General features: G+C 57.4%; 1 protein-coding gene and 1 long non-coding RNA gene across 7 annotated transcripts in view; one reads left to right on the forward strand and one right to left on the reverse strand.

Annotated features, from left to right (window-relative positions):
- Nucleotides 1-8,523: 8,523 nt before the first annotated feature.
- Nucleotides 8,524-27,709, reverse strand: part of PRKAR1B (protein kinase cAMP-dependent type I regulatory subunit beta) — a 176,729-nt gene continuing 157,543 nt past the window's right edge. For all 5 annotated transcript variants that reach the window (XM_016946108.4, XM_016946109.4, XM_016946110.4 and 2 more), the window contains exons 10-11: nt 10,610-10,691; nt 8,524-9,927 (exon numbers count right to left, since the gene is read on the reverse strand). In XM_016946108.4, coding sequence (XP_016801597.1) covers nt 9,755-9,927; nt 10,610-10,691 — 255 coding nt within the window. In that variant the 3' untranslated portion in view covers nt 8,524-9,754. The remainder of the gene's footprint in view (nt 9,928-10,609; nt 10,692-27,709) is intronic.
- Nucleotides 22,389-24,947, forward strand: LOC107971946 (uncharacterized). Of its 2 annotated transcripts, none has more exons than XR_001714768.4 (2): nt 22,389-22,497; nt 24,426-24,947. It is a non-coding gene; the product is annotated as an uncharacterized LOC107971946 (long non-coding RNA). The 2 variants fall into 2 exon arrangements; XR_008548898.2 differs by having other exon boundaries at nt 22,402-22,582.

The raw sequence follows: 27,709 nt of genomic DNA on the forward strand, positions 1-27,709 counted from the left end.
TGCCCCCTGTGTGCATGGCGCACAGTGTGGCCAGACACACACTCTAGTGTAGAGGAACCAGGCGGCCTGTGCCCGTATCATGAACGCCGTAGCCTGTCCCTGGGAATAGACAGCGAATCAGGCGCTGTGCGCAGCATAACTAGCTTGATGCCTGCTGACCCCCAGCCAGAGCCCACCTGGGTCAAAAAAGTTCCTGGACCCTGGAGGGTAGTTTTAAAACAGGATCACCAGTCCCTCGATCTCTCACATCAGCAAGTGGGGGTCTGTGTCCCCCTGGAGCCAGGCAGGCTGGCTCGTCATCAACTATAGACTGTGCTGGAAACAACGCTCTGTGGCCTCTGAGACTCGGTCGCAAAAGGCCACGCAGCTCACACCCGGGTGGCTGGAACCAGCTGGCTTTTGGAGCCCTCACAGACGTCTCGAGGGAAGCCACCATGCTGGGAGGAAGCCCAAGCCACACAGGATGCAGGCGCCGCTCCCCCAACCCACCCCCAGCCCCAGGGAGCCCGCTGAGCCCCCCACCCCCACCCCACCTCCAGGGAGCCCACTGAGCCCCCTCCCCCACCCCAGGGAGCCCGCTGAGCCCCCCCACCCCCCCCGACCCCCAGGGAGCCCGCTGAGCCCCCACCCCCAGCCCCCCCACAGGGAGCCCACTGAGCCCCCCACCCCCACTCCCACCCCCAGGGAGCCCGCTGAGCCCAGACCCCAAGCATCACGGAGCACACAAACCCCACTCACCGGGCCCCGTCTGAGGTCTGCAGGGCAGCTCCGTAGCGAACATGAGGCGGCTGTTTTGTGCCACCAGGTTTTGGAGTGTGATGCACACAGCAATTGCCCGACAGATCGAGGGAGGGCCACGGGGCAGGCTGCGTCCATGGAGACATTTGCCGCTTTTCCAAAACTGGGGGCCGCTGAGAGGCACCTGGGCGTCCCTCATCAGGGAGTTCTCGGGGCCAGCCACAGGTGGGGAGACGCTTGGCTTAGGGAATAGGAGGATAGGAAAGAAGGCCTCACTTCCAGCCGCCGTGCCCAGGGTGGGGCACGCAGAGGCCTTGAAGGGGAGGAGCAAGCAGTATTCCAGGATGACTGCAGGCCCACCGGGCCCACTGGGAGCCGAAGGACATGGCGCACACAGCAGAAGCTCCAGGCGGCACGTGCCGGACGTGGGGAGGGCCCAGTTCCCATCACTGTTGGGTGTGACAGAGACGTCATACGCGACAGCAGCTCCACAGCCGTGAATGTCCTCTGCACCAGACCCCATTCCACCAGCTCCACCTACGCAGTCTCGCGTCAGCTCACCCCCAACCCCACGCAACCAGCTTCACCTGTGCAGTCTCGCGTCAGCTCACCCCCAACCCCCTGCAACCAGCTTCACCTGCGCAGTCTCGCGTCAGCTCACCTCCAACCCCCTGCAACCAGCTTCACCTGTGCAGTCTCACTTCACGCTCACCCCCAACCCCCTGCAACCAGCTTCACCTGCGCAGTCTCGCGTCAGCTCACCTCCAACCCCCTGCAACCAGCTTCACCTGTGCAGTCTCGCTTCACGCTCACCTCCAACCCCCTGCAACCAGCTTCACCTGCACAGTCTCGCGTCACGCTCACCCCCAACCCCACGCAACCAGCTTCACCTGCGCAGTCTCGCTTCATGCTCACCCCCAACCCCACACAACCAGCTTCACCTGCGCAATCTCGCGTCAGCTCACCTCCAACCCCACGCAACCAGCTTCACCTGTGCAATCTTGCTTCACCCTCACCTCCAACCCCACGGGGCAAACATTATGACCCCACTTTAGAGATGAGCAGTGTCAGAGGAGTTAAGGAACGTGCCTGGGGCCACACAGCAAGGAAGAGCTGGGACCAGGGTTTGAGGCACATTAGGTGACCGTGTAATTCTCTGCTTTACGCGGCACAGCGCACACCAGCCAGCCCAGGCAGGGCCGCAGCATCCCAGCCCGGGGATCGCCAGGCTCCTTTTCAAGTGCATTTCTGAAATACAACAGCCAATTTCCCCAACTGCGCAAGTAAAAACAATGTTTGGCTAAGGAGGCTGGTGAGGGGCTGACAGTCTAAATTCTAAGGGACGTCTCCAGCAGTGGTGACACAGGGATCCGTCCCTAAGCAGACCCCCTGCTGGGATCAGTGGAACCCGACCCAGTGACCTTCTGCCTGGCTGAAGAAAAGCTCTATGGGTGGATTGAAAAACCCGCTGCGTGCCTGCAAGATCTGACTGTAAAGCTGTTCCCATGAGCAGCTTCTGAGAGCCTTGGTGGCCCCCAAGCAGGCCAGGGGCAGGCCCAGATTGAGGGGCGAGGGGAAGGCCTCCCTGCACTTGGGGGAGAAGTTAGAACCAGACGAGAGGAACCCTCGAGGAAGGGAAATCCTTTGACCAACTGGAGGTGGAGCTCGGGTAGGAAAGTTAGTCACCAGCCGCCTAATTTGGTCACATTCCAGGAGGCAAGAGCGGCCCAAGAGGGGAGAGAGGTCAGCGTGGCTGGTGGCTCTGGAAGGGGCAAGGATGAGCTGGACTCTGACGAGGCCAGGGCAGGCCCAGGGCCCATCTGGACCGGGGAGTCTCCTAGGCCAGAGCCCTTGTGGCCGAATGAAGCTCTGAAGGGTGGGGCCCAGGATCCCGGAGCCACCCCTGCCGAGGGCCTCCTGGCCCGACCTCCAGACATGAAATCACCCCCAAGTCCCAGGCCCCATATGGCGGGGCTTGCCTGTCTCCCCAGCGTGGCAGCCGGGGGGCCCGGGAGGAAACTGCCTGGCCTCAAAGTGAGTCACCCCTGCCGGCTGATTCAGCCACCCTGAGCCAGGGGAGGTGAGGCCGGGACTGTCCGTGGTCTGCAGGGGCCTCGGCCAAGCCCAGTCCCCAGAGGCCAGCTCACCCCAGCAGGGCGCGTGGGCCGGTGCCACTGTTCAGCCTGGGACCCCTGCCGAGCCTCTTACCACCAGTAATTAGCTCATTCCACCAACAGCCTGGATGGGTTGTGACACCCATCTTACAGACGGGAAAGCTGAGGCCCTGAGAGGTCCAGGCTTGGGGTCCATATCGGGCAGGGCTGGGCAGCCCCAGGCAAAGCCCCTGCATCTAGAATAGTGACAGGAGCCTACAGTCACCTGCTGGCTTCTGGATCCAACAGAAAGTCCATCCTCCTTGGAATCCTTTGGCCAGAATTCCAGCCTCTGGGAAACTGTCTTTCTGGGGAAAGCTAGGCCACCTCTCAACTGCCAGGAATGTGTGAAAGGGGCTCAGACTGTAAAAGGAATCGGAATGAGTGAACAAATGAAGGAATGAACTAATGAATGAAGAAATGAATGAATGGCTAAAGGAATGAATGAGCAAGTTCATGAATGAATGAATGAGTCAACAGATAAACAAATGAGCCAGTGCTTTGTCAGGACAGCAGGTGTATGAGTCCCCACTGGTCTGCCTCCTGCCCCAGGGGAAGCGGTTTCCCTGCCCCCACGGACAGCAAGGGGCAGAGGCCAGCGAGGTTGTCCATCCTGGATGTTCTCAGTGGTTCCAGGCCGAGTCCTGGGGACCCACCCGAGGGCCCAGTGTCTGCTGTGTCCATCAGAGACTTGGCTGGTGGCAGCAGACAGGCAGGTGGGGCCCAGGCTGGCCGAGGAGCAGCGTTTCCAGTTGCACCTGCCTTCTGGGTGGCCCTAGGCCAACCTCTGCACGCTGGAACCTCTGTTTCCTCATCTGTTCCTTGCACGGGACCTTTTGCTATTTAGCAGTCTCCCTTCAGGCCCACAGGATGCTGGGAGTCAGGCTGTGCAGGGCAGGCAAGGGGTCCGAGGCTTCCGGGCGGCCTCCCCCAGGCAGGGCAGCCTCTGACTCTCTCTGGGGCTGGGCCTGCCTCAGGTCACTCATTTCTCCCCACACCACAGCCCCCAGACCCAGCCCTTGCCTGGGCCCCACCTGAGCTCACCCCAGGTAAGACTTCCTGGGTAAGGTAAGGTTCCCACTTCGTTCTCTTCCCGACACACTGGAGGGGGGATGTGCATTCCCAGGCTATATCAGAGCAGAGAGGGCGAGGCACAGAGAGGCCAAGGGGTTTGCCCAAGCTCACACAGCAAGGGCAGAGGGAAACTTGGCAGGGCCTGCAGGGCTTCTGTCTGGGTGGTGTTGGGGAACAGGGCCTGGAAAGGGGCCTCCACGGGGCTTCAGGACAGAGAAGGGGGTGCCCCCACTAGAACGTTAGCACCAAGACAGCTGTTTTCTGCTATATGTCTAGGGCTGAGTTCAGCGCCAGGCGCACATCAGGAGTTCTGTAAACACTGCCTGGCCACCTTGGAGCAGGCAATGATTTTTTATTGTTGTTTATTTACTTTTCTGAGACAGGATTTCACTCTGTCACCCGGGAGTGCGGTGACATGATCATAGCTCACCACAGCCTCCACCACCTGGACTCCAGCAGTCCTCCTGCCTAAGCCTCCTGAGTAGCTGAGACTACAGGTATGCACCACCACGCCTGGCTATTTTAAACAATTTTTTTTTGGGGGGCATAGGGTCTCACTATGTTGCCCAGGCTCGAACTCCTGGCCTCATGCAGTCTTCCCACCTCCGCCTCCTAAAGTGCTGGGATTACAGGCATGAGCCACCTCGCCTGGCAATTTTTAAAATAGGACGTTGAACCAAAAAAAAGGTGGATAAATTGGACTCTATAAAAACTAAAGACTTTTGCTATTTAGAAGACATCATTTAAGAACATGAAAAGGCCAGCTGCAGGCTGGGAGAAAGTATTTGCAGCGTGTGCGTCTGACGAAGGAGCTATGTCTAGAATACACAAAGACCTCCGCCAGCCCAGTGATAAGAAGACAGCCCAATTTCTGTAAATGGGCAAAAGATTTTGAGCAGACATTTCACGAAAGAAGATCTGCAGCCAATACAGACATGAAGAGATGCTTCACGTCGTCCGTCATCAGGAAATGCAATTACAACCACGGCGAGATACAACTACACCCATCAGAACTGCCAAAATTAGAAAGCCTGATTACATCAAGTGCTGGTGAGGATGCGGGGCACCTGCGACACCCCCACACTGCTGGCGGGAAGGCAACGTGATAGGGCCACTTTGGAGAAGGGTTCGGCAATTTCTCGTAAGTGAAACACACACTTACTGTGTGATCCAGCCCTTCCATGCCTCAGTATTGACCCAAGACAAGTGAAAACATATGTCCTGGCTGGGTGCAGTGGCTCATGCCTGTAATTCCAGCACTTTGAGAGGCCGAGGGGGGAGGATCACTTGAGCCCAGGAGGTTGAGACCAGCCTGGGCAACATGGTTAGACTCTGTCTCTACAAATGATCATTAAAAAAAAAAATTAAGCTGGGCATGGTGGCACATGCCTGTGGTCCCAGCTACTCAGGAGGCCGAGGTGGGAGGATCACTTGAGGCCAGAAGTTTGAGACCAGCCTGGGCAACATAGCGAGACCCTGACTCTACAAAAAATTTAAAAATTAGCTGGGCATGGTGGTGACTGCCTGTAGTCCCAGCTGCTTGAGAGGCTGAGGTAGGAGGATCACTTGAGCCCAGGCAGTCAAGGTTGCAGTGAGCTGTGATCACACCAGTGCATTCCAGCCTGGGTGGCAAATGGAGACCCTGTCTCATAAAAAACCACCCCAAAATACAGAGAGATGGGTGCACCCTTCACCCAGTTTCCCCCAGTGGTTTAACATCTTGCTAAGCTTCCCCAGCATATCACAGCCAGATCTCAACATGGATGCCCGAGCCACAGAACAGCTACGGCTGCCTTTTTATTTTTATTTTTTGACAAAGTCTCGCTGTCGCCCAGGCTGGAGTGCAGTGGTGGGATCTTGGCTCACTGCAACCTCCGCCTCCGGAGTTCAACCGATTCCCCTACCTCAGCCTCCCAAGTAGCTGGGATTACAGGCATGCACCACCACGCCTGGCTAATTTTGTATTTAGTAGAGATGAGGTTTCCCCATGTTGGCCAGGCTGGTCTCCAACTCCTGACCTCAGGTGATCTGCCCGCCTCTCCCAAAGTCCTGGGATTACAGGTGCTCACCACCACCCCCAGCTAATTTTTGTACTTTTTAGTAGAGACAGGGTTTCACCATGTTGCCCAGGCTGGTCTCAACCTCCTGACCTCAGGTGATCCGCCCACCTCAGCCTCCCAAAGTGCTGAGATGACAGGCGTGAGCCACCGCGCCCGGCCCCAGCTGCCTTTTTATAGCCACACTGCCTCCTCCTCAACTGCTGGCCCTGATTTTGGCATCCGCAGAATGTCGTGTAAACGGAATTGCAGAGTGCACGGCTTCTTTCCCTCAGCATCGTTCCTGACAATTCCATCCTGGTTGCTGGGCACACTGCTAGTTCCTTTTCGGTGCCGAGTAGCATTTCGGAGCATGGATGTACCACGGTTTGTTCCCCCAGCTGAAGGATGCCACGGTTGGTTCCAGCTTGAGCCTCTCTGAGTCAAGCTGCTGTGTTCATGAGTGTGCGGGTCTGTGTCTTCACTCTCTGGGATAAATGCCCAAGAATGCCATGTGATGTGTTGTATGGTAATTGCATGCTTAGTTTGGATTTTTGTGTTGTTAAGAAACTACGAACTATTTTCCAGAGTGACTGCCCCATCTTATGTTCCCAGAAGCAATGTCTGAGTGATCCTGTTTCTCTACAGGACAGAGTGCTGCTGTGTGTGTTTTTTTTGTTTTCTTTTTAAGGCAGGATCTCACTCTGTCACCCAGGCTGGAGTGCAGTGGCATGATCTCAGCTCACTGCAACCTCCGCCTCCTGGGTTCAAGCGATTCTCCCTGACTCAGCCTCCCAAGTACCTGGGATTACAGGCGCCTGCCACCACACCTGGCTAATTTTTTTTTGTATTTTTAGTAGAGACAGGGTTTCACCATATTGGCCAGGCTGGTTTCGGTCTCCTGACCTTGTAATCCACCTGTCTCGGCCTCCCAAAGTGCTGGGATTTCAGGCATGGGCCACTGCGCCTGGCCTGCTGTTTTTCATTCTAGCTGTTCTGATAATAGGTGTGTGGGGGTGTCTTACCATGGCTTTAATTTGCATTTTCCTACTGGCTGGTGGTCTGACATCTTTCCCTGTGTTCACTGCCGTCCGCATGTCCTCGTGGGGAAGTGCCTCTTCATAACCTAGTTGGATTGTTTGCATTTTATGGTTGAGTTTTGAGAGGTTTTTTTTTTCTTTTTTTGAGACGGACTTTCGCTCTTGTTGCCCAGGCTGGAGTGCAGTGGCGCGATCTCGGCTCACTGCAACCTCCCCTCTCGGTTCATTCAATTCTCCTGCCTCAGCCTCCCGAGTAGCTGGGATTACAGGCACCCACCAAAACATGCCCGGCTAGTTTTTATGTTTTTAGTAGAGATGGGGTTTCCCCATGTTGGCCAGGCTGGTCTCGAACTCCCAACCTAGGTGATCCACCCGCCTCGGCCTCCCAAAGTGCTGGGATTACAGGCGTGAGCCGCCGCGCCCGGCCGAGTTCTGAGAGTTCTTTAACGATTCTATGTATTGGTCTTCTCTGCGATACACGTGGTTTGAAAATCTTTTCTCCCAGTCCGTGGTTCGTATTTTCATCTTCTTCACAAGGTCTGTTGCGGGCACCAGTTTTTAATTTTGATGAATTCCAATTTACCAAATCTCCCTTTCATGGACCAGTGTCAAGTCTAAGAGCAATTTCCCTATAGTTTCGTATTTAAGTCTGTGATCCATTTTGAGTTAATTTTTGCATAAGGTGTGAGACTTGGGTCAAAGTTCCTTTGTGTTTGGCCTATGGACGTCAGAGCCTGAATCTCCCAAAGTTTCTCTCCTGCAACCCTTATTCACTGTTGTTTATTTATTGAAATATTTCCTGCAGGCCTACCCAGTGCCCAGCCTGCAAGAGATCCCGGGGGCCTGAGGTGCATGAGTGAGCTGTGCCTGCCCTTGGACGCCGAGTTGACCGTCCCATCCAGAGGTTGAGGGCACCCTGGTCCTGGATACACCCCAACCCCTCCCGGGGCAGCCTTGGGATCTGGGTGTCCACGTCAGGGCCCACGAAACAGCCACAAGGAACAGAGCCACCCGGGACCACGCTGAGACGTGGAACCTCACAGTGCAGAGACAGGGAGCTGGGCCCCGTCTACTTAGCCACCCCGGGATACGGCGTGGGCAGCGCAGACCCTCCTGTATACTGACAACGCTCAAATGAGAACGTCTGGATACACAGGGCTACACACGGACCCTCCTGTATACTGACAATGCTCAAATGAGAACGTCTGGATACACAGGGCTACAGAGAGTGGACGGGTGGCTCCTTGGGCTGGAAGCAGGAGCTGTTGTTTAACAGGTGCAGTTTCCGTTTAGGAAGATGAAAGGGCTGGACGTGGACGGTGGTGATGGCTGCACCGCGGTGTGGATAACGCCACTGCACTGCACGCTTAAAAGTGGTTAAAATGGTAACTTTTGTGTTATGTGTATTTTACCACCATAAAAAAAAGAAAAACCCTTATCTACAAAAGACTTCAGACCAAGGCCTCCCGAGCCGGGAAGAGGTACTTCATTGCACGTTTAATGCTTCATGCAGTATTCAGAGCAGAGATAAGGGGGGGGGATGGCTCACAGGTCCACAGGGACGTCACAGGCACAGGCGGGACACGGTGACATGGCCGGGGCTGGGCGGGGAGGGGGACCCCACGCATCGTAACCGCCAGCAGGGGAGGGGCTGCAACGAGCAGCCTCGGACCAAGGACAGCGTCCCCGGGACGCACGGGACGGGAGCAACATCGGGTGAACTGCAATGACCTCACTTGTCTTTCGGGGAACCCAGGAATCCCCTGGGAAGCTTCTCTGCACTGGCCTCACCCTTTCGGGCCTGGCTGGCTCACGTCATCACTGCGGGATCCAAGACACATTTAAGGGACAAGTCGGTTGAGCGGGTCGGGGCGTGTGGGGCCCGCGGCTGGCTTGACTTCTGTTTTTCCCTAACATCAACTTGCCCTGGGTGGACTTTCTAAGAAAGGTGAGGATGGCCTGCTGGAGTCCCGCCAGCCCCTCCCAACGGAACTTCGAGCCCGGCCCCCCTACTGGGGTCTACCTGCAGCCGCGGCCCTGGCTCCCAAGGCAGGAGCCCCGTGTGTCTTGGCGCCCGGCTTCCTCTCCAATTAGGGGCAAGATCAATCTCACAGCCCAGAGACTCTCCCACTCCGGCATCCACAGCAGGGCCCCCGGGGGAGGTGGGGGTGCGGCGGGGTGCAGTGGCGCGGGCAGGGGTACACATTTGCGGGAGGGGCCTTGACTTCTTCGGCCTCGACTCCCTGCTCTCAGCCTCATCTCCCCTGGGGGGCAGCCCCTTTTGACACACTTGCCCACACTCGGACCTCAATCTGGGGGACCTGACCTCACAGGGTCGCCGGGCCCCAGGGGCAACGTCCTGGCCTGGTTCTGGGGAGGACCAATCCTCAAGCATCTCCAGGAGACTGGCAGGGGTGGGGTGGGCCCCCCAGGACAAGCCCGCAGAGGCAGCCGGGGAGGCGTGTGGGGAGGAAGCTGGCCTGTCCCTTCCTTGATCTTGGGATGCATTTTGTCCGCTTGTCCTTTGATTTGGAAATGCACAAGGTGATCATTTATTCCAAAAAGTGAGTCCCGGGAAGGGGCAGTCCTCACGCTGCTGGGACCCAGCCCCACCCGGCCCACACCTCACACAGCGGCTCCCGGGCCCCCGACACAGACGAGCAGGGCACGGCCACCACACTGGGGAGCTGGGGCTGCAGGGTGGGAGCTGTGCTCAGACGGTGAGGGAGATGAAGCTGTTGTAACGCTGAATGTTCCTCTTGAGGATCTCAGAGCAGGGCCCCAGCACACGCTCGAAGCGGGGCCGGTCCAGCTTCACACACTTGAGGGGCCCCCGGGCCACGACGGTGGCCGCCCGGGGCCGGTTCAGCAGCAGCGCAATCTCCCCTGGGGGGTGAAGAGAGAGGTCAGGGCTGGGCCTGGGGGTCCTGAGGCTGCAGCAGGGAAAGGTTATGTCCAGGACCCTGGAAGCGGCTCCCTTTCAAGGATAGGATGTGCCAGGCACACGTGAATTTCAAACAAACTTGTAGCATAAGTATAGCCCGAGAACTATTTGGGATATACTTATGCTAATGAATTGTTTATTATCTGAAATTCACGTTCAGCTAGCCATTGTCCTGCACTTTTTTGGGCAATCCTGCAGGAATGCCCAGGTATGCCCAGGCCTCCCTCAGGACCCAGACCCCCAGCTGCAGGAATGCCCAGGTGTGCCCAGGTATGCCTGGGCCTCCCTCAAGCCCACCCACCCCCAGCTGCAGGAATGCTGGTGGCTGATGGCTACACTGTGCCCCCTCATCCCAGAAGCAGGAGGCTGCCTCCCCCAAGGTCATGCCCTCTGGGGGACCCCACATCCAGGGCTGGTTGCTGCTGGGGACCCAGGCCTGGCCCTGGGACTTCAATTTGGGGGAACAGGACTGAGCCTTCTGTTGCAGCCACACTGGGGCTCAGCCAAGCCCCACTACAAGGCCCCAGGGAAGCCCCCCAGCAGCTCCTCACCTCCAGGCCCCTCCCAAGACCCCAAATGAGATGGCCACAGCCGTGCGAGGGAGGGGACGCCCACTGGACTCACCGAAGTAGTCAGAGGGTCCCAGGCGCCCCACCTCCACGTACTCCTCATTGGGGGACCGGCGCTGCAGCACGGACGCGGTGCCCTGTGGGTGGAGGTGGAGGGACGTGAGTGCCAGCCAGGCGGGTGCAGGGTGGGACGCACGTGAGGGGTCACCCCGCAGGGGGTCACCACCCAAACCCCCACCTCCCGCCCGGGTCCTTCTCCAGAGCCACTGCCATCACCACGTCACCACCCAAACCCCCACCTCCCACCCAGGTCCTTCTCCAGAGCCGCTGCCACCACCACGTCACCACCCAAACCCCCACCTCCCGCCTGGGTCCTTCTCCAGAGCTACTGCCACCACCACGTCACCACCCAAACCCCCACCTCCCACCCAGGTCCTTCCCCAGAGCCACTGCCACCACCACGTCACCAGCCAAACCCCCACCTCCCACCCAGGTCCTTCCCTCGGAGCCACTGCCACCACCACGTCACCACCCAAACCCCCACCTCCCACCCAGGTCCTTCTCCAGAGCCACTGCCACCACCACGTCACCACCCAAACCCCCACCTCCCGCCCAGGTCCTTCTCCCAGAGCCACTGCCACCACCACATCCAATGCTGCTGCTTCTCCCGTTCCCGGCACCTGTGACCAGGGCGTCTGAGCACCGCAGGACCTGCCCAGAGACCACCGTCCGGCCTGGCCCAGCTCCCATTTTTGTTCAGACACACAGACAGCTCCTCGAAATGGAACTCACTGGCCCCCCGCACCTTTGCCGAGGCAAGCGGAGGAGCCGGGAGGGGACGCGCTGGGACCTTCCCTGGGGGTCGGTATCTTTGTCACAGGGCTGCCGGGCTCCAAGCTGACCTTGGACCAACTCTCAAGGACTGGGAGCTCATCCAGGCATCCCGGCCTCCCTGGGGGAAGGGGGGGGCGCTGTCTCAGGGTCACACGCCCACTAAGCACCCTCCTGACCCCCGACACGGGGAAGTGGGGCGGGGTCTGCGGGTTGCCCAGATCAATGATTAACACAGAGGCCGTGGGCAGCATATCACAGGGCACCGCCGCAGCACGTGCTACGCACAGATCCAGCCTGCGGACGGCGTGGCTGGGGTAGCTGAATGTCCCCTGGACTCTGGTCCCTCCAGGGCCCCAGGTGTGGAAACCGCGGCCTGGCACAGGGAAAGCGTGGGCTGTGTGGCCAGACGGGGCTGCCGTGTCACTGTCCCCCCTGAGACTCCGCCTGCCGGGAACCTAGGAATCTCCCCCTGACACTAGAACCGCTGTGAAGACACACTAGAGAGGCTTCCTCTGCACAGCCGGGGAAACGGTCCGTCCTCAACACTAAACACCCCCAGCAGGTGTTGACGAATGTAGCTCTGTCACCGGCCCTGCACGCCGCCGGCCTCAGACACTCCCCGAATTCCACTCTGAGCAGCTCTCTCTGCACCACGCTCCGACCCGTCCCTAGTCCCCGGAGGCAGGGCCCCGCGTCTGCCTCAGAAGTGCAGCACCTGCGTGAGGAATGTCACCATCCCATTTTACAGCCGGGGAAGCTGAGGCCCAGGAAGGTGGCAGCACCTGCAGCCTGGCCCTCCAGGGTCCAGAGACGGCACCATCCGGGTACCCAGGGATCACGTCCCCACAGCCCCAGCCAGCCTGGCAGACGGCGGCCCTCTGAGAGCAGCCGCTCTTGGAGAACAAACACTTCATTTCAAGGTGGGCTCGGCTCACCCTGGCTCACCCAGACCCAGCCTCAGCAAATGCCAGCCAGGCTGTGCGGGGTTAATGAGTAACTCCCCACCTCATCACAGTCTGGGAGAGATGTGGGTCAGGAGACCCTGCTGGTGCCCGCCACGCCTGGAATCTCCAGGCACCAATTGGCAGCCCCTCTGAGAGCCAGACCCCTGCCCTGGCCCCTGATCCGGCCGTGGGGCCACTCGGCTCCCAGGCCTCTGCCGTGTTTATGAATCCAGCTGATGGATGAGCAGGACGTGTAAACAACAGACCGGGCGGCTGAGTGCCGCCACTGTGGGCAGGGGGAGACAGGGAGCGTGCCCTCAGCCGGGTGCCCACAGACTCAGACCCCGGGCGCTGGAGAGAGGGAAGACTCCGTGGGCCCCCACCCATAGGAACAGCTCCCAGCTCTCCTCCCAGTCCTGGCACTGGCTCAGGCCAGACCCGGGCACAGCTCTGGGCTCTGAGGCCCATGTGGGGGCAGATGGTGGAGGGTGAAACTCGTGGGCTCTGAAGCCACCGGCCCCAGCCTTCCCATAGGTGAGAACTCTGCTTCCTGGTCTTCAAAGCTGTGGCCACTCTGAGAATTCAGTGCGAGAAAATTTGGTTAGACGGGGTATGGAGCAGGCGAGAAAACTTAGTTAGCTGGGGTCTGGAGCAGGCCAAGCCCCCGCACAGGAGAGCCGCTGTGAGCGGCGTTATTTGTCTGGACAGCCCGTCACGCTGACCTTGCGGACAGACGTCATCGATGCTCCCTTTGTGGCCATTTTTAACGCTTTCTGTTTCACAGCTGGGATTATTTTCCTCTCTCAGAATCCAGGCGATGAACCTGATGGCCTCTGGTTCACAGGATTACTTGGTGAAACCTGGGTGTGGAGCAATGTTCAGGTGCTTTTGACCCCAAATAGCGGAAAACCCAAATTGAGGCTGCTAAGGTCTAATAAAGGCCACGGATCCCACAGAGCCAGAAGACAGGGGAGGCCACGGATCCCACAGAGCCAGAAGACAGGGGAGGCCACAGATCCCACAGAGCCAGAAGACAGGGGAGGCCACAGATCCCACAGAGCCGGAAGACAGGGAAGGCCACGGATCCCACAGAGCTGGAAGACAGGGGAGGCCACAGATCCCACAGAGCCAGAAGACAGGGGAGGCCACGGATCCCACAGAGCCGGAAGACAGGGGAGGCCACGGATCCCACAGAGCCAGAAGACGGGGGGAGGCCACGGATCCCACAGAGCCGGAAGACAGGGGAGGCCACGGATCCCACAGAGCCGGAAGACAGGGGAGGCCACGGATCCCACAGAGCCGGAAGACGGGGGGAGGCCACGGATCCCACAGAGCCAGAAGACAGGGGAGGCCACGGATCCCACAGAGCCAGAAGATAGGGGAGGGCTCCCAGGCCCATTCCATGGCTCAGAGGTGGCAGGGACCCAGCCTTGCTCTTGCCTCCTGCTCTGGGACCTCGGGGAGGTGCGAGGTCCTCAGTCAGGTCCCTCATGGGGGCACAGAGGCTGCCGTGGCTCCGGGAGTCACCACAGGCCACCCCTACACCATCAGCAGAAAGACAGAACCTACCTCTTTCTCCTGCACTTCTCCCCTCAGCAGTGAGAAACCCTTCCAGAAACTCCTGGAAACATCCCCTCACTCCTCATTGGCCAGAGAGGGTCTCACGCTTGCCCTAAACCAGTTGCTGGGGAATATGATCCGTGGGACTGGACGTGCCCCGCTCTGGGGAGGGGCTGAGGATTGGGATTCTGCCGGCAAGGAAGCGGCAGGGATGGGTCCGGGGAGCCCCCACGGGGCTGCTGTGCCGACTGCTCCCGGACACACCACACTTTGTCACTAGTCACGCTGTCTGGATGCAAGAGCACACTGGCCGTGCTCAGTCGTCTCCTGAATCCGGTTCTAAGTGGCGGCATCTCCTAGAGGCCATTTGGAAATCGGCAGCATAATTACCACACGGATGACTTTTTTAATTGGAGGCATTCTCACTCTTCACACGCCCTGATAGGAAAGGATGCACAGGTACCTTCAGGCTGGACCCTTCTCTGAGGCTCTGGAGACATGTGGTTTGTAAACCTCTGCTGTCTTTCCCTCCAGCCCGACCAGGGAGGGACTGACCACTGTCTGGGCAGCTGCTGCACCCCAGACCTTCACATGCCCCCTCTTTCAGGGCCCCAGCATGTTGTGGGGGGCTTGAATTTCTCCACTTCGCAGATGGAAGCCCAGACAGGTTGAGCAACTTGGCCAAGGCCACACAGTCAGAGTCCCGCTGCCTCCACAAGCAGAAGACGTCCAGCCCTACCCGAAGGCTGCAGTCACCCGTGGTGGTGGCCAGCACACCTGGCTCACAGGCCCTGTTGCAGGAGGGGTGCTGCGAATTGGCAGAGGGGAGCCTGGGAGGCAGACCCAGGCGGCGTGGACTTGCAGCCAGGCCCCCCACCTCAATGCACGACCAGGTGCCCCCGCTCCGGGGACTCAGCCAGTTACAAACCATCTTCAACCCTCCTGTGCTCATCCCAGCAGTGCGGCCCCCTCCGGGCCCCTGTCTCCCTCTTGCATATGCCCCGGGAGTGGCCAGCACGAATTTTGCTTCAAGGACGCTCGGCTCCTGGCTGTCTCCAAGCTCCCAGGCACCCCCAGGCCACCCTGCACCCCTGAAGCCTTTGTGAGAACCACCATGAAGCCCCTGACCAGAACACAGCTCAGGTGGGGGCACTCGTGCTTCCCACCAAGAGTGACTGGACACCCACCACATGCCAGGCACCGTTTTAGGCCACGGAGGAAACTTCTGGAAACCGGCCCCTCAGAGGCATCCCAGAGGCCACCAAAGCAAACCCACCCACCCCGACCCCAGTCACCCCCAAACACAGCTTCACTGAGTTTCCACTGCGACGGGGGTTTGCCTGATGTGAATGCAACCCTGCAACGGGCGGCCTTTGGATAATTAGAAGGGCCTCTGGGGACGTCCAGGAACGCAGTCACATAAAGGGGTAAAACGCCGTCAATAACGCAGAACAGTCTTCCGCACAGAGTCATTCTGCTTTTGGAATTTGTATTCTTAGGAGTCACTGCTGAGACGGCCGGCAGGGGACCCACCCGTGAGGCAAAGGGATCGGTCCCCGAGGCGTCCGCGTTCATCCCTCCCGGAAGGGGCTGTGGCGCGGCTGGACAGGAGGGGCCGAGGCCAGAGGAAGGTGTTTGGTGCCTGTGGATCGGGAACAGTTCCCCACGCACCTCCGGCACGTCGACCCTCCGCCTTTAAGGTCAAGTTCATCCTTTCACCTTCTCCAAACACACCCCAGTAGAGCTGTGTCTTGAGCTCAGATGCCATGTTTCTGGAATGGAGAGGGGGACGCTGCCTCTGTCCCTGGGGCCGGGAAAGTCTGCGTCATAAAAGACACAGGTGCCTCCCCCGGCTCCCAGGGTACTGAAGGGTCCCCGTGCAAAGCTACCAAGTTCACGTGAACTAGACGCGGCCACTCAGCTGCCCCTTGCCCTCCCACAGCCGACCCCCACCTCTGACCTCCTGAGCTGCAGAGAACCAGGTGCGGCCCCTCCCACCCCCGGCCTGGGCCGGGCAGCTTCCATTTCCAACCAGAGTCGGGGAGGAACTGGGAGGAGGGGAGCGCGGTCTCCTCAGCGGAATCTGGTGGCCCCGGGACTCCCACCTCCTGCCCTCCCATCTCCACCAGGATCAGCAGCCAAGGAGGGAAAGAGGCAGGACCCTCAGAGCCCAGCAGACCTGGGTTCAAATCCCTTCCCCAAGTCTCAGCCGTGTGACACCCGTGACCAGGCCCCTGGTGGAGCCACGACTCAGGAGGGCCACATGGGACAGACACCCGCCCACCTGACACACAACCATCACTTCTCAAGAAAGGGAGACATTTCTCCGTTCTTTCCACCGCACTGTTGCAGGGACTGTTTGTTACGGCAGCTTGGCCTCTCTCCCTAGCTGATACACCACCCTGCACACTGACGGTGGTGACAGTCCCCGTCGTGTGCCTGCGTACCCATGGACATCTGTGCCAGATGCCTGAGTCCGACAGCAGAAAGACAGGGAACAGCAGAGGAGGGAGAAACAGGATGGACATGGACCAGGAGGGGCAGGGGTGCCGACCTCCAGCTGGCAGAATCCAGCACTCCCACGACATGGGCGGCCGCCGCAACCACCACGTGCCCTCAGTTTCCGGGAGGCCCAGCCTGAGACCCACTACAGTCTCTCAAGCCGTCGAAAGCTCTGGAAATAGACACTCCTGTCCAACTCCACTTCCCAGACTGCCACGAGGCAGCACAGACGCTCTCAGGAGGATTGAGAGTCTGGGTTTTTTTGGGCTGGAAAAACATGCTTGCCAAAACTCTAGGTCATACTCCCCAAATTTTCTCACTATTGATTCTAACCCGACTCTAAAAATAACCCAGTGGCACAAACCTGGGAGGAGACACCGCAGAACGTCCTGCCCTGGCCGTTTTGTCCTGCCCTGGCCGTTGTCCGCAGCAGGGGAATCACAAAGGATTCATTTTCCTTGCGACTATTTTGATTTTTTAAAATTTCCTGCAAAATCAGCTCAGACGTACTGGCTCACGCCTGTAATCCCAGCACTTTGGGACGCCGAGGTGGGAGGACGGCTTGAGGCCAGGAGTTTGAGACCAGCCTGGGCAACATAGTGAGACCCCATCTCTTAAAAAAAAAAAAGAAAAAAAACACAAAAATGCTAGGGTGTGCTGGCATGTGCCTGTGGTCCCAGCTACTCAGGAGGCTGAGGTGCGAGGATCGCTTGAGCCCAGGAGGTCGAGGCTGCAGTGAGCCATGATTGTACCACTGCACTCCAGCCTGGGTGACAGAGCGAGACCCTGTCTCAGGAAAAAAAAAAAAAAAAAAAAAAAGGAAGGAGGAGAAGGAGAAGGAGGAGGAGGAGGAGAAGGAGAAGGAGGAGGAGGAGGAGAAGAAGAAATAATAAAATTTCCTATAAAATCAAAACCAAAATCAACTTTTTGATTTCCTACAATGGGCAGGTATGACTTTGATCAGAAGGAAAACCAGGCCAGGCGTGGTGGCTCACTCCTATAATCCCAGCATTTTGGGAGGCCGAGGCGGGCAGATCACCTGAGGTCAGTAGTTCGAGGCCAGCCTGGCCAACATGGTGAAACTCTGTCTCTACTAAAAATACAAAAATTGGCCAGGCATGGTGCGTGCCTGTAATCCCAGCTACTGGGGAGGCTGAGGCAGGAGGATTGAATGAACCGAGAGGGGAGGTTGCAGTGAGCCGAGATCGCGCCACTGCACTCCAGCCTGGGCAACAAGAGCGAAAGTCCATCTCAAAAAAAGAAAAAAAAAAAAGAAGGAAAACCAGCGAAGGTCTTAGCATCAGCCCCCTTGGAAGGGGCCCCGGCTTCCTGTCCCTCGTCACAGCCTCCCTTGCCCGGCCGTGAGCCTCCAACGCTTCGGCTCAGAGGTCAGTCGGATCACAGAACTGGGGGCAGACGGGGAGACAGGGTCCCTCCCTTTGGGTCCAGTGCTCCAGGGAGAACCTGGTGCCACAGGCGTGGACGGCGGCCCCGTCCCAGCCAGGTTCCCATGGACACAGACCATTTGCCTTCCTCGGAGCTGCCGATGCATCTCCCTTCTGTTTATTCTTCCAGGCTCGCCTTCAGTCACTCGTCTACTGCATTAGGGCTGGGACTACGGCCGTGAACGAGGAGGCCACATCCCTGCCCGGACCAGGACTCGGCACCCAGAGGGGAGGCAGACGCAACCCACAAGGCCACAGGTGCCTGACGCCAGGAGAGCCGAGAATCAGTTCAGGGGGCGGCCAGTGAAGGCCCAGCCACCAGCAAAGTGGCCTCTGAGCTGAGACCTCGAGGGCAGGAGGAGCCAGCCGGAGACCTGGGGGCCGCATCCCAGGCCGAGAGAGGGGCTGGTGCCACGGCTGGGAGAAGAGGCTGGAGCAGGGGGCAGGGCCAGGACGGGGGCTCAGGGCAGTCAGAAGGGATCTGCTCCGTCTCAGGGCTGGTGGTCGCACTTCCCCATGCCTGGCAGGAACCCCGAGTGGTGCAGAAATGGCTCCCCAATACGAGGGGACCCCGATCTGGGGCTGACGCCAGGGAAGCACCGGAGCCCAGGCCCGCTGTGCTCATAGCCCAGACCAGAGACCGTCTGGACACCCCCGGGAGGAGACACGCGAGGAAGCCCATCTCTTCCTATGCGGGACGTCACACGCGTGTGCGGGCAGTGAGCCGGAGTCTTGAGGCTCGCTGTGGAGTCAGGGAGGCCAGGAAAAGGCACATACACCCCAAGTCCCTTATGTGAAGTTCTACAAGAGACAAATATATTCATTTTCCTTAAATAAATATTTTAGTCTGGGCACGGTGGCTCACACCTGTAATCCCAATACTTTGGGAGGCCAAAGAAGGAAGATTCCTTGAGCCCAGGTGTTCAAGGTCAGCCTGGGCAACATGGCAAGACCTCATCTCTACAAAAAGTAAATTAGCTGGACGTGGTGGTACCTGTGGTCCCAGCTACTCAGGAGGCTGAGGCAGGAGGATCACTGCAGCCCAGGAGTTGGAGACCAGCCTGGCTAGCAAAGCAGGACCCTGTCTCTAATAATGACAAGGTTTGGCGGTGTCCCCACCCAAATCTCATCTTGAGTTGTAGCTCCCATAATCCCCACGTGTTGTGGGAGGGACCCAGGGGGCGGTAACTGATTCATGGCACAGGGTGACGGTTTTATAAGGGGCTTTCCCCGCTTTGCTCAGCTTTCATTCTCTTTCCTGCTGCCCTGTGAAGAGGTACCTTCCACCATCATTGTAAGTTTCCTGAGACCTCCCCAGCCAGGGAGAATCACAAGCCATTAAATCTCTTTTCTTTATAAATTACCCAGTCTCGGGCATTTCTTCATAGCAGTGTGAGAATGAACTAACACAAATAATAATAATAATAAATATATTTTAAAAGAAACTTAGTATCACGACCATAAATGGAAACTGCTATCACTTTCCATAAATTAAAAAGTAACTAAAAGATTAAGCACAGCTGGAAGGGTGTTCAACACACGAGCTTAACCCAGGCTTCCCCCTGACCTGGCCAGGAACGAATGGGACTGAGGAGGCTCCTGTCCTGCACCCTGGGCCACGTCATCAGCACCAAAATCGGGCCGCAGACCAAGAGTCGAAGAGTCTGGGTCCAGCCTCAGCTCTGCAATGCACCAGCCAGTCTCAGGCAAGGCCCGTAGCTGCTCCAGCCTCAGCTGCCTCATCTGTTATATGGGACAACGCCAACCAATGCTACAGAGCGGCGGTGAGGCCAGATTACCCCAGCTCCAGGAGTTCCAGCACGTCAAACGGGACAGTCATCATGAGGGCGGCGGCCATGAGTGAACGTAAGAGTGGACAGACACCAAATGCCTTCTCAGGGCCACGGGGGCCACGACACGTTCCTCCCTCCAGTGAGACTCCTCAGAGCCTGGAAAATTCAGGCTCACTCCAGTGCCTTTACGTTTCCTGTGCACACATTTCCTGCCTGTGTGCTTCTGGACTTAGGCAGAAGCAGAATCCTATACATACACACACACGTGTGAACACACACACACACACCCACAGATGCATATTTGTGCACGCAAACACCTGCGCACACACACTGGCACGTGCATACATGCACACACACCCCACACAGGCACACAAACACGCACACACACACCTGTGCACACACACACGGGTACGTGCATACACACACTGGTACGTGCATACACACATGCACACACACCCCACACACATGCACACAAACCTGTGCGCACACACCTAGGCACAAACACACAGGCACACACGCCTGTGCACACACACACATCCACAGAAGATGCAAGCAGCCCCTGCCTCTAAAGCACTCCCAGGTGCTCTGTGATTTCTCCTGAATAAATAAGCCCCATGGATGCATTTTTATGTTTTTTTAAGCAACCGTTGCAATAACTGTTTTTTCCACATGGAAGGCAATTTCACCTGAAGCTCCCTTCCACCCAAATCCCTTCCTGCTCCCTCAGGCGGTGACTCCTCGGAGCGCTCCTGAGCTGCGTGCAGGCTCTGGGTGTCTTGGAGGTGACCGAGCTGTCCCTCTGCCGTTTGTTTCGGGAGGCTGAGCCACTTCCCCGCAATTGTCCCCTGCCCGCTCCTCAGGCCCGGCCGGCCGAGACGGAACTGATGTATGTCACACACCCTGGGCTGCAAACTGTCCTCGGGACGACAGCGAAAACACACTTCAGCGGGCGAGCCATCCAAGGTCAGCTCCTGTGCCAGCGTTTAATGGATCATCCATGAGGTCTGGGGCCCGGCAAAGGCACGGCCCAGCAGCTTCTGTGGGAAACAAGCCGTTCCCGCGGACGTCGGCGCCAGGGCTTGGGGTGGGAACAGGTGCGGGGCTGCGTCCGCCCCCGCCTGCATGCCAGAGTGAGGCAGGCCTGGCCCCGTGTGAGACGAGCCTTTCCTTCTGCAAACCCAGTTATCCCCTCGGTTGTCTCTGCAGCCAGGCACTGTCCGTCCCGGGACCTACACAGCTGCCATGGAAGCTCCGGTGAGTGCTCCCGGCGCAGCCGGGGGGTGGGCGGTGACGAGATGCCTGTGGCTGCGCCAGCAACCACGGTTAGGTGAGAAGCGTGGAAGGAAAGGGGCATGTGGCTGCCCGGGCCCTGCCCTCAATGCCCTTCTGTGGCCCAGTTACTCCCGGCCATCTGTGTGGGAGTCTCTGCAGGTTCCGGGGAACCAGGGCGAGCACAGGCCCCGGGCTACAGAGGCTCCTGCTGCCTGCCAGGCGGGGAGGTGGGGGCAGCCATTCCTGCTCCAGCCCCAGGCACCTCTCAGGGTGGGTGGGTGGGTGGGTGGGAGTGCTCACTGCCTGTGGTTTGTGTGGCTTCAACCCCAAGCGTCCCAGTGAGGGCCCTGTCGCCTCCAGCTCCACAGGCCCAGCCCAACTCCTCGTCTGCCCCCATTAGGCATCTCTGTCCACAGGACTCCTCCCAGACGACGGCAGACACCTCCCTCGGCCTCACCTCCCAACCAGGGGTCACCAGCACTGAGGATTCTGCCCCCTGCAGAGCCTGGAACGCGTCCCTTCCAGCCCTCTCCACCAGGCCTGCACTCATCACCTGCAGGTGGGCCAAGCGCCGGCCTCCAGGGCCTCTCACACCCTTTCCTCCATTACTGCCCCTCCATCTGCCTGGTCACACCAGGTTCCAGAAAGAGCTCTTAAAGGGTCTCTGTCACACACAGATCACAACCAATCTGCCCATCATAGCTTCGCGGCCAGCGGCATTTCATCTTCCCTCCAGCTGTTCTCTTCCTGCCTGGATCTTCTTTGCAAGGCCATGGGGTCCATGCCCCCCAACCATGACTCCCCCCACCATGCTGACCCCCGGCCAGGATGTCCTGACCCCAGCTGAGACGCCCAGACACCAGCAGAGATGCCCAGACCCCAGCAGATACCCAGACCCCAGCTGAGATGCCCAGACCCCAGCTGAGAAGCCCAGACACCAGTGGAGGTGCCCTGACCCCAGCCGAGACGCCCTGACCCCAGCTGAGACGCCCTGACCCCAGCCGAGACGCCCTGACCCCAGCCGAGATGCCCTGACCCCAGCCGAGACGCCCTGACCCCAGCCGAGATGCCCTGACCCCAGCCGAGATGCCCTGACCCCAGCAGAGATGCCCAGACCCCAGCAGATACCCAGACCCCAGCTGAGATGCCCAGACCCCAGCTGAGAAGCCCAGACACCAGTGGAGGTGCCCTGACCCCAGCCGAGATGCCCTGACCCCAGCCGAGATGCCTTGACCCCAGCTGAGATGCCCTGACCCCCGCCCGCCATTTCAGCTGTTGCTTTCTCAGCCAAGTCTCAATCTTTGGATGAACAGACATTGAGTCCTTCCAGGTACTGACCAGGGTGCTGGACACCAGAAACCTAACGGGCGCTGATGAAATCTCCACTGTGACTTCGCAGCAACCCCGACCCTCCACACACCAGCACCTCTCATCGCTGATGAAATCTCCACTGTGACTTCATAGCAACCCTGACCCATCCACACACCAGCACCTCTCATCCCAGGAGAGCCTGGGCCCGGAACGGACACGGCTTCTGCTTCCTGGGATCAAACGTGCCCCCAGTCCTCCAGGCAGCCACCAGGGCAGGTGCAGGTGGGCAGGCACCTAGACCCAACCCGGAGCTGATGCCCCGTGCCCTCGGACCCCACCCTGAGGGTCCTCTGAGAGCACCTGCCAGGTCAGGCTCCAAGTCCGCCCCAGGACCCCCTCCACGGGATACCCCAGTTTTCTTTTCCAATGAGCCTAAAAACCCTCCACAGGCTGCCTCTGCAGACACCATTCCTTATGCCAGAAGGAAAAGGAAAGGAAAGGAAAGGAAAGGAAGGGGTGCCGCTGCTGAGAGCCCAGGCTGTGCACTGTCCACTCAGCAGGCGTCCAACAGCCCCCCGGCTTGGGTGGGCCAAGACCCACAATGTCCCAGCCCCAGGGGGCCCCGAGCTGCTTCAGCCTCTGCAACCTCTGCACGCTGGGTGTGTGTGTGCATGCATGTGTGCACGTGTGAGTGCATGCACAGGTGTGTGTATGGGTGTGTGTTATTGTGTGCACAGGTATGTGTATGCGCTGATGTGTGTGTGCATGTGTGCCAGCACAGAAGTCTGTGAGCATGTGTGCACGTGTGCATACATGCATGTCTGTGCGTTGTGTGCATGTGTGTGTGTGCATGGGTCTGCTTGGAGTGTGTATGTACGTGTGTGTGCGCTCAGGTGTGCATGCATGTCTGTACATGTGTGTACGTGTGTGTGCACAGGTGTGCCTGTGTCCATGTGCACACGGATCAGTGTGTGTGCATGGGTTGTGTGTGTGCATGGGTTGTGGGTGTGTATATGTGCATGTGTGCGCACGTGTGCATGGGTGAGTATGTGCGTTGGTGTGCACGGGTGCACACTTGCTGATTATGTTCTACAGAGGCAGAAAGCACTTTCGAGCCTGGCCCGGCTCCAGCCTCCTCCATTGACAATTCAGCAGCCCCCCTCTGCCCGCTCCCCACTTCCCGTTCTAATCCTGGTGTTCCCAAAGTGTCTCCTCCCTCCCTGTTCAGTGTCCCCACAGAGACCATACCCCACGCAGCCACCACCCCATCATTCTGGACCTGCCCCTCAGCCCAGTGGGCCCCTCTGGGTCCAGCCAGAGCTGTGGCTCCTGGACACCCCTGTGGGAACCTGAGACTTGGAATCTGGATGGACGGGAGGTGGGGCCAGGGTGGGACACAGACCGCCGCCCCCAGCGTCAGCCCATCCAGCCTCAGGCCTCCTCCCAGGTCCTCCCATGGCTCCGTGGCCAGCCTCAACCTCCGCGGCCAGCCTCAACCTCCGTGGCCAGCCTCAACCTCCGCCCTTGCTCCCTCTGGGAGGAGTCTGTGTTCCCAGCAATCCTGGCCATGTCTCCGTGGCTCGAAGCTTTGCACTGCCTTCCAGGCAAGCCCACGTCCTCTCCACGTGGGCAGTCACACACTCAGGTCCCCGCCCCACCGCACTCAGGCCCTCGACTCCAGCCACAGTGACACCTCTGTGCCTCTGCACACAAATGTTCCCTCAGCCTGGAGGGCATTCCTAGGCCTCTTCCTGCAGCATCCCCAGAAACTGCCCAGGGTGCCAGCACTGACTCCGGCAGTGCCCAGATGCATCTATAAATCCTCACAGCTCAGGGGAGGGGGAATCAGCTGGCCAGGACCAACAGGCCCAGGGCCCAGGGCACTGGCCCCCGAAAGCGCTTCCAGAGTGAACTCCCGAGACGAACACGTCAGCTTTGGAGGGAGGAAGTGTTGCAGGCGGATGCCCCCCAACCTTGCATCTGGGAGGGGAGCCCAGGGGTATTTTTCCACCATCCCTGAGTGGAGATTTATTGAGCTGCCCATTCTGGGAGCCACTGTCTGGGAACCCAGGAGTGACAACTGACAGGTGTTCACATTCACCTGCCTGGCGACTTCCTGGGCTTCCATCCAAGGAGGGGTGATTGGAACTTGCTCAGCCAGGAGTGGAAGGAGGGTAAAGCTAACCACACGCTTCACTTCATTCCTTCAGGGTTTCGCAGGAGACGGGAATAAGATCGGAGTAATTCCAACAGATGCTCCAACCATCCCTCATGGACCACACGTACTCTTGGATGCTGAAGAGCAGGCTGGGGTCTGGGGCAGGCTTTAGGGGCTCTTGGGACCCCAAAGGTGTCCAGCTTGGATGTCTCCAGCAGCAGATCTTTCTGGAAATCTGGGACACCAAGGGGGAGCACAAACACTGGTCTTACTACTAAGCAATATGTCCCTCGGATCCAAAGGAGAGCAGGTGACCTGGGTGCAGCCACAGCCAGCTGCCACCTCCCTGGAGTCCCTCATGAAGCAATGCATTCAGGGCAGAATCCATTGCTGCCTCAGCCCCCTTCAAAGACCAGGCCCAACACCGCACCAGCTCCTTGGACACTGCCCATCTGCCCAGGGAGAGTCTCGTGCTCAGAGAGGCTATAAATATACGCCGGACAGTCAAGAGTTTCCGTCGCCAACAGAAGAGCTGAGCAAAAGGTGAAATAAACATCCCGTGGCTGCAAATTAATTGATTTTTATCTTGCCTGAATTACTATTTAAAACTGGTCTGGTGATTGTGGGGAGTTTCTGAAGGACTCAGCAGGACAGATGAGGCACACGGGACGTTTTCTGGGCCCCTGCGAAGCTGCGGTGCTTGACTGGGGTAGCTCAGGATCCGTGAGGGTCTGGACTTCAGACTTGGCCCAGCTGGGTGGCTGAGGACGTGCTACCTCACTTCTCCAAGTCTCAGTTTCCCCACTGTAAAATAATATAAACCTATCCAGAATCCACCAGGTTCTGGGGAGATTTAGGCAAGGATGTGGGTACCCCTGGAACACTGCCAAGGGCTTTACCTCTGCAAAAGGCTGGGGGTTATCAGCTGATGAGGTCTGAACTCATGGAATTTTCTTCTCAGTGCATTTTCTCATCACACATATTGGGAGGATAATGGTCATTACCTCAGAGACTTGTAAGGATTAAATGAGTTAAATATGGAAATGTTTGAAACAGAGTAAAAGCTAAAAAAGTGTTAGTCACCACCACTGCCACCTTTATCATTACCATTACCATCATCACTATCACCATCATCACCATCACTATCACCATCATCACCATCCTCACCATCACCTTCATCATGACCACCTTCACCATATCATCATCACCTCCACCATCACCACCACCACCATCATCACCATCACCACAACCACCATGGCCATCTTCACCATGACCATCATGGTCATCATCACCATGACATCATCATCACCATCTTCACCAACTCATCTTCACCTTCATTATCACCATCATCATCACCATATTCACCAACTCATCATCTTCATCATCACCATTATCATCACCATATTCACCATTTCATCACCTCATCACCTCCACCATCATCACCACCACCTCCACCATCATTATCACCATCACCACCAACATCACCATCACCACAACCATCATCACCATCTTCACCATGACCATCGTCATCATCACTATCATCACCTTCATCACCATCATGATCATCACCATCATTATCGCCACCACCATCACCATCATTGTCATCACTTTCACATCACCATTACCACCATTACCTTCATCACCATTGTCATCACATCACCTTCATCACTATCATCACCATCATCAGCACCTTGATCACCATCATCACCTTCACCACCATCACCTTCATCATCACCACCATCATCACTATCACATTATCATCATCTTCACCATCTCATCATCACCATCACCTTCATCACCACCACCATCATCACTATCACATTATCATCTTCACCATCTCATCATCACCATCACCTTCATCACCATCATCACCATCTTCACCATCTCATCATCACCATCACCTTCATCACCATCATCACCATCTCAGCACCTCCACCATCATTATCACCATCACCACCAGCATCACCATCACCACAACCATCATCACCATCTTCACCATGACCATCGTCATCATCATCACTATCATCTTCATCACCATCATGATCACCACCATCATCATCGCCACCACCATCACCATCGCCTCCACCATCACTATCACTGTCATCACCTTCACATCACCATTACCACCATTACCTTCATCACCATTGTCATCACATCACCTTCATCACTATCATCACCATCATCAGCACCTTGATCACCATCATCACCATCACCTTCATCATCACTATCACCTTCATCATCACCATGACCATAATGATCATCACTATCACCTTCATCACCACCATTATCCCTATCACCTTCATCATCACCACCATCATCATATCACATTATCATCACCATCTTCACCATCTCATCATCACCATCACCTTCATCACCATCATCACCATCACCTCCACCATCATTATCACCATCACCACAACCATCATCACCATTTTCACCATGACCATCATGATCATCACCTTCATTATCACCATCATCTTCATCTTCACCATTATCAACACCACCATCACCCTCCACCATCACTATACTGTTATCACCTTCACCATCACCATTACCACCATTACCTTCATCACTATTGTCATCACATCACCTTCATCACCATCATCACCTTCATCATCACCTCCATCATCATCACCATCACCTCCATCATCATCACTATCACCATCATCACCATCACCTTCATCATCATAACCATCATCAGCATCACCATCACCATCACCATCACCGCCATCATCATCACCATCAGTGGTGGCAGCAGCAGCAGTAGCAGCAAAATAAAAAACAGGCTTGGCTGGATAAACACAATGTGGGCCACTCAAACAATGGAATATTATTCAGCCTTGAAAAGGAAGGACATTCTGACACCTGCTAGCTACAACATGGATGGCCCTTGAGGACACTATGCAAGTGAAATAAGCTAGTCACAGAGGGACAAATCCTGTCGGATCTCCCTTATAGCAGGCAGTAGAGTTCAAACTCATAGAGACAGAAAGGAGAAGGGTGGTTCTACTTTCTAGAAGGGCTGGGAGAGGGGGGTGGGGAGTGTGTGTTTGGTGGGGACAGAGCTTCAGCCTGGGAAGATGAAACATTCTGGAGATGATGGTGGTGACAGCCACACAGCAAAATGACCTGCTTAATGCCACTGAACTGTACACCTAGAAATGGCCATGATGGTAAATTTCACGTTATCTGTATTTTATCACAATTTTTAAAAACAAAACATTTTTAAAAGGGCCTGGCCACTGGAACCTCAACTCACTCCACCTATGGCCTCAGCTCATACTGCCTCACAGTCTCACCCATGCTCGGGGGTCATGGCCAGGGTGAGGTCACAGC

Source organism: Pan troglodytes, chromosome 6, assembly GCF_028858775.2.
Source record: "Pan troglodytes isolate AG18354 chromosome 6, NHGRI_mPanTro3-v2.0_pri, whole genome shotgun sequence".
NCBI classification, from domain to species: Eukaryota; Metazoa; Chordata; class Mammalia; order Primates; family Hominidae; genus Pan; species Pan troglodytes.